The sequence below is a fragment of the Apis dorsata genome, unplaced genomic scaffold (genome assembly GCF_000469605.1).
Source record: "Apis dorsata unplaced genomic scaffold, Apis dorsata 1.3 scaffold_1055, whole genome shotgun sequence".
Lineage (NCBI taxonomy): Eukaryota > Metazoa > Arthropoda > Insecta > Hymenoptera > Apidae > Apis > Apis dorsata.
Genome location: NW_006264153.1, coordinates 122,169 through 129,908, shown reverse-complemented (window position 1 = coordinate 129,908; position 7,740 = coordinate 122,169). Strand labels below are relative to the sequence as shown.

At 25.2% G+C, this 7,740-nt stretch overlaps 1 protein-coding gene across 1 annotated transcript; it reads left to right on the top strand.

Moving 5' to 3' along the window:
* The first annotated feature begins 1,947 nt into the window (after nucleotides 1-1,947).
* On the top strand, nucleotides 1,948-6,255 carry LOC102679601 (innexin shaking-B-like). The gene is made up of 4 exons (XM_006624384.2): nucleotides 1,948-2,966; nucleotides 3,845-3,975; nucleotides 5,250-5,469; nucleotides 5,966-6,255. The coding sequence occupies exons 1-4, from the start codon at nucleotides 2,748-2,750 to the stop codon at nucleotides 5,984-5,986; spliced, it is 591 nt and encodes a 196-aa protein (XP_006624447.2). The 5' UTR covers nucleotides 1,948-2,747; the 3' UTR covers nucleotides 5,987-6,255.
* Nucleotides 6,256-7,740: the final 1,485 nt, after the last annotated feature.

Genomic DNA, 7,740 nt, shown 5'->3' with positions numbered 1-7,740 from the left:
TTTTTTTTTTTTTTTTTTTTTTTTTTTTTTTAGTACATATACCGAATTTTTAAACATATATTTTATGTTAAAATACTTTAGGGATAATCTTTTTACGTGATCAAGTAATTACAATACCAATTAAAATTATATGTAATAGCTTGAATGTAAGAATTTTGGTATGGCTAAAATGAATATTTTATTTGGTGGATTTTCTACATATAGTTGTATTTTAATAGCGTTTAAACTATACAGTATCTTTTTAATTAATAAAAAGAATACTGAAAAATCTTTAAATAATTGTTATTATAAAGTTGTTAATTAATTCTGTCCATTTTCGTGAAAAAAATGGAAAAAAATGCATGTTGCAGTAAACACTCTATATATTGATCGACTATTTACCCATTTGTGTTCCATCGGCAAGGAAACATTGTCGAAGACTTCTATTAAACGTTTTTTCCAACACTACTACTACTTTTCATTACGTTTCATTAATCAGTATCTATGTCTACGACTTTATAAGCGTTAAACAATTTGTACCATATGCATGTATTTCCTATTGGAAAATAAGAACGAATTTTAAACACAGAAAGCCGAATTTTAACGGTACTATTTTATTTTAGGCGATTAATAAGCGATTAAATGAGAGAATTAAAGATTGAGAAATATGAATAATGTTTTATATACGATTTTACAATTTATACTTATCTATTTTCAGTGATATTGTATGAAATGAAATATTCGTATAATAAGCACACCTATTGTTGTTCATTCCATTCAACGTTATTTAATCTTGGTTATAAGATTTTTTATTTTCAATTTTTTCCTTCATAAAAACATGGAATATTTTTATTTCTGTCTTGATTTTAATCTTGTATTCAGTTTATTTGCTAGATAAGATATAGGCTGCCACATACAATGCAATGCTTTTTTTTCTTGATTTTCAAAGTTTCACAGAAACTTAATTATTAATTATTACTACTAAGTAAATGTAAAAGACGTTGATAAATATATTGAAGAAAATATATATATATATACTATAATTACGCATATAACTTTATATGCTTCTCTTTTAGTATTATTATAATAGTATTTAAAAAAAAATAAAAGTTTCCTACTATTTAAAAAGAGTATTTTTTTTATTTAAATTTCATAGAACATTATTATTATGGAGAATAAAATTAATGAATTTTTAAAAATACATTTTTGAAAGAGAAAAAAAAAAAAAAATAGAAAGGAAAGAATGAGATACATATTACACATATTAATAGTTATAAAAATCGATGGTACACTTGGTTTGAAAGAAAAATCGCTCGAAGACGTGACAACATGTTGAAAAGATCTTTAATCTCTGAAAATTTTGTTTCCAAGGTATGTTTCTAACGTATCGAGTTAGAGATGACTAAAACAGTGATTCTCAACTTATCTGCATCGTGGCCAAATGCTTAAGAAATAACTTGGTAATAAAACTAAATGTAGCGATTGGATGACACATTTATTTTGATGTCAGATTTCTCTGAAATTTCCAGTGGAGATACAATGATGTGTAGATTATCGAGAAGCGTAGGCGTATTCTCGAGTTTCTCGAGTGATGGAAGTTTAATTCTTTTAATCCCGTTTGATCCCGAGCAATTCAGATACTCGAAGAAGAATTTTTTGATCTTAAAGGACAACGATTCTATAGAATGTTCGAATATCTCGAGAGAGATATTAAACATCGTGGAACATTCCATTTTCTCCATTAAAAATGATCATAAAAGAAAAATGGTAAAAATGGTAGATACAATTTAAAATTGATCTTTTGAAAATTAAAATATAAAAATCATTCAAAAATGTTTAAATTTGTTTCGCTAAAATAAATAAATATAAATTATTTAGAAAAAAAATCAAAAATGATCATAAAAAAAAAAATGGTAAAAATGGTAGATACAATTTAAAATTGACTTTTTAAAAATTAAAATATAAAAATCATTCAAAAACGTTTAAGTTTGTTTCGCTAAAATAAATAAATATAAATTATTTAGAAAAAAAATCAAAATTTAAAAAAAATTTTTTAATTTCAATACGAGTCGAAAGCTACTTAATGCCATCACTAGATAAAGTAGCGAGTGAATCGTGTTGTCACATCGGCGCCAAAGCAATTTTAAGGAAGCGGGGTTGATCGAAATAGTAGTAAGAGAACGAGTGAAAGACAGAAAGAGAGAGATACAAAAGTAAAAAAAAATATAAAAATAAAATTGACTCGAACTAAAAGAGATCAGAGAAAAAGTAACAGTTGTGGTGTTCATGTTTTGCCAACCAGTAGGATGTTCTTCCGTTATCTGTTTTCCACTTCCAAGTGTTTCTTCAAATTTTAGAAATAATTGATATAAAGTTCATTACTAAGAAAATAAAACAAAATAATAAATTCAATTTTTTTCATAACTTGAACTGAGTGATAAACGAATAAAAACAATCGTACTTATATACATATATTTTCTTAAAGTTGAAAATACGTATAATTTATAGTGATATTAATGTCATTAGTTGGACAAATAAAAATAATCAGGAGTATACGTTTTTTGAAATTTAAGTTGCGTTGTAATTCAAAAGAGGATGTTAGTGTATCGAACAAGTGACTAAGAACCATAATAAATTCATGTTTTTAACTTTAAACAAAATTTTATTAATGGAGATGTTAATATATATAAGTTCTATAAATAAAAAAAATCGTAAGAATATTTTCTTAACATTTAAAATTAAACTTTAGTGATATTGCTAAAGTATCGATGTTTGTATTGAATTATAATTGTTCGAGTATGAAGTATGTATCTACTGTCAATTCTTCTGCAAAAATTATCATAAATGGGGAAGTTATATTTTCGCCAAATAAAATTTTGGAAAATAGAGTTTTGATTGAATACAATGATGTGACAATTAGAACTATTAGAAGTAAAAACGAAGTGAAAATGATAGATAAAGTCATGGCACTTTGTTATTCTTTGCATGTAAGTTTTAATTTGAAGTAATTTTAATAGGGCGTTACATTTTAATAATATGATATTTCCTTTTTGAACAATTTAATAATGAATAATTTATTATTTAATTATTATTATTAAATATATATTTTTTAATATTATAAATTCTTAAATTCTTTCAAATATCATTATCATTAATGTAATAAATAAATTAATTAATATTTCTAATGAAATATTTTATATATTCATATTTATCGAATATATATATATATATTTAACAAAGTAGATTTTTAAAAGTCGCGAGATATTTTTGATCATGTGAGTTCATGATATGAATAATCGACTGCATATCTCATTAAAATACAATACTCAAAGCACAAGCGTTTCAATCCACTTAAGTGATTGCTTTGTTCCATGCATTAATTGAAATATGAATTAAAATTAGTTGTAATGATTCGCTTATCTGTGAACTATGAGAAAATCTGTTTTTTATAATGGAAATTAGGAAGGAAATATAAAATGCAACATTAAAAATCATGATAAAGAATAATTGGTTTTTGCAAATTTACTTAAACTTTTTAAATTTGGATAAAATTAAATTTGAAATGATAATTATGCGCGAATTAATGTGAATACAATATAAAAACTTGAGACTTACTAAAATTATATCTTGAAATTATGATTTACTAAAATTATGATCATTAATGATATGAAATTATGATATACGGAGGATAATGAGGAAAAGAAAGATGATAATTTAAAAGAAGAAAAAAAAAATCCCTAAAAATTTATGCTAAATTTATATAAATATTTTATACATATATCTTATACAAAAAAATAATAGATATAATTATTTATATATATATAAACTTAAAACATTTTTCTAATAAAGAAATGTAATTTTACAGATGAATAAAACGAAAACCGATAGCATCACTATCAGATTACACTTCTTAACAACAATTCTAATACTGATGTTTTCAGCAATTATTAGCAGCAAACAAGTTGTAGGAAATCCAATAGAATGTGTTCATACCAGGTACGAAAAAGTAAATAATCGATTAGAATTTATTATTTTTAATTATTTTATATGACTAATCTTCTATTTAATCTAAACATATATTGAGTAATTGTATCACGTAATAAAAAAATATGAGATTTCATTTCATAAAATATTTTAATTTAATACGATATTTTATTTTGATTATTGAACGATTATTTGTGCTTCACTGATTTCATTCTTTTGTATAAATTTTCTTGTATAAACTTACATATATATTTTCGTTTGTATTTTATTTTTGTTGAATGCAACTGCAATCGCCATATACATACTTATATTAATTGATGGCAGGTGTCACTTCTATTTTTGTTTGTCTTCACACGCCATCTTTTCTTCTTTTTAGTTTAAGATGCGCATGCGTGATTTTTGGTCGTGTGTTTTTAAACGATAAAATATAAACGATTGTATTGCTTTTCGAGATAATATTTCATATTATCCATATTCAATTTTGAATATGTATATAATTTTGCAGTTTAATATGGCGAATATATTGCTTTTGGTAAGTCTAATTCATGTTTCAAATAAATTTTGCTCCTTCTGTGCTATTTCATAACCTTAAGCTTAATGACGATCTGATGGTCCAGATGTTACATGTATATTTTTGTATTGCGTAAAATATTTCAAAATATGTGAATTTTGGCAATTTATATGTATATAACATAAAATATGTTTCAGTGAAAAAAGAAATCGATATTTTGTGTCATTCAGTTTGTAAAGAATTATTTTTCATTTGAATATTTGTCTTATCATTTGATTTATCTATTTTTAGTTTTATATTATAGTTTATCTGCTGATATTTATATGTATAGTTCTAAACAAGAAGTTGAAGTAGACTCTTGATGCATATGCTCCAAACGGATAAAATTAGATTAAGTTGTCTATGATTGAGATTTGATTAATAGCAATATAATATTAAAATAGATGCATTTGATTTTCAAATAAAACGTTATATAAATAATCGATTATGAATATTTTTAAAAATTAGATGACACACTCATATAATCCTGCGAAATATTATTTTTTTCTTATAAAATTCGGGAATTACTTGAACATATATAATACATAAATTTCAAGTTTTTTTCGGGAATGAGCATATCATACACAAATAAATCTATTATAAATAATTTCCAATGAATTTAGAATGTAATCGATAAATCAATTTATATATGAATTTACTATTTTTACTTTCGTTTTTTTTAGTTTTACTATTTTCTTTCTATTTATTTTACATTCTATTTTATTTATCTTTGCAGAGATATACCCGTTGAGGCTTTCAATTCATATTGCTGGATACACAGTACATATTTTGTGACTAGAGCTATGCTGGGTATCAATGGCATAGACATTGTGGCACCTGGAGTTGCGCCTTCTTATGGAAATCATTATGATCAAGGAGACGATATATTTTCCAATAAGAAAACAATAAAAAATGTAAAATATTACCAGTGGGTCGCCTTCGTCTTAATATTACAAGTAAGTCAACTATTTTTTATGCTTATATTTAGATCACATGTCAAATAAATTTAAAAAAAAATCTATTCGCTAAAAATACGTTAAACTTGATCTTCCATTACATATATATTTCTCAAGAGACATTTTCAAATAACAATTTCATTATTTTTAATAGAATTAATATTCGAAATTAGTGTATATATAAACACAAATTTTAAATTAAAATAAAGCAATTCTTTTGAAACGATTCTAAAATGTTTAAATTTGAAGTAGAAAGACAATTGTTTCAAAAGTCAAATATTTTGTACAAATATAACATAAATTCAAAATAATTAATCATTAATCATATTTGTATATATTATTAACACAAATTTCAATAATCGTATAAAAAGCGACCCATCGTGTTACCAAATCTGTGTAATGCCAGATCAACACGTTTTCCTAATGAAACACGTGTTCCCGAGGAAAGCACACAAATAGAACTTGCCAGTACGGATATGATTGATTTGTGTTTAAGGAGTCGGAAAACGGGAAGTGAGCTGATTGACGTGTAGGTGTTTCCGACCGTTTCGGTTTGAGCACAATGCGAAATTGATTATTTTGTTTTTCACGATACACACTGCCTTTGAACCCCTTTTCTACGTTGGATCTGTGACAAGAACTCTCGAAAATGGAGAAATGTATACTTTGTTCAAATATTGTTATTTTCTTCAACCTAAATGTTGTTTCAAATGTGTTTAATTCTTTTTAAAATTAAATATCGTTAATTATTAAATATTATATACACATATATATATTTAATATTTCTTTCATGCTGTTAATTCGAGAATATAAAATTATAAAATTATAAAAGAATATAAAATTATGAAATCTAATATATTTTTGATATGTTTGTATATTTTTCAATCTGTAAATATTTAAATACTCCTTCGAAATTTGTAAGTTTGATATATTACTACAAATTGCTTGGATAACTATAATTTATGACGTCTAGTTAGTTCAATATATGTATTCAAAGAAAAATCACGCGATTCTCGTTTATATTGGAATAAAAAAAAAATATTTATATATTTTTTTTTTTAAAAATTAGAAATCTGCTTTGATTATTCTTCTATCGGGGAATATAAATAATTATTTGTATTATTTTTTAAACTGATATTTGAAGAAATGTATCGAGATATTTTAAGATATTTTATATTGCTGAGTATGTTGATCGAAATATTCTATATCGAAAAAGCCAGGTTGCAAGTGTTCGATCGTGGCCAATGTGTAAGCAACTGGCACGTGGACGGTTGCTGCCTACTAGACATTTTCATAGATCATTTGGCCACGTGGTCTCCGTCTAAATTAACCTTAAGAACGCGTTTCACGTCACATTATCGAGTATCGAAGTTTCTTCTTATATATATTTCGTCGCTTCTTCCCTTTCGTAACGTTACGCGAATTATATCGCGTTATTATAGCGACATAAAATACTATTTAGAGAAATCTGATGATTGTTTTCTCTGAAAATACAGGGGAGCTGTGAAAATATTAAAATTGCAATACGATCGTTACACTTTAAAATTAAATGCTCTCGAAGCATCCTCCTCGCGATTTTTCATTACTTCTCACTTTTCATTTATTTCTCAAGTTTTATATATTTTCTCGTTAATTCCATCCATTTTAATTCGACAATTTTACCTATAATTAAATAAAATTTCCATATTTCAAATCACGTTAGATTAGTCAGAGGTCAAAATTTTATTTTTTTTTATCGTAATATTTAACGATTCGAATATTAATAATAACGATATAAATACTCTTTACTAAAAAGAAGTTATGTACGAACAAGAATCCTAAGAAGAAGAATCCTTCGTTACCTATTCCCACTCTTTACTTTCTTGGCCGTGCATTTAATCTGATATCACACGTATGTTCATCATACAAAAATTATTTTCAATTATGAGGTTATTTGAGAGATTCAGTAAATCTGTGTTCATGTTGGCAAATAACACGGAAACAAAAAAAAAAAAAAATAAAAATAAAAATACAATTCCTTGATAAATCAGACTTTTTCCCAATTATTAATATACTGTATCATAGAATTACGTCCACGTAATTTTATAAATCGTATCAGGCGTATTTAATAAAATATTTCGAAATCGACTATAACCGTTGATATTTCGCAAATCCATCTCCATCGATAGCCATTTAGGTGATTGAGAACGGGCCGAATACACGGCATTATTAAAACGCCTATCCACTCGAGTTTTCGCGGGTTCGAGCAACGTCTCTCTTTCTCGCGTCGCG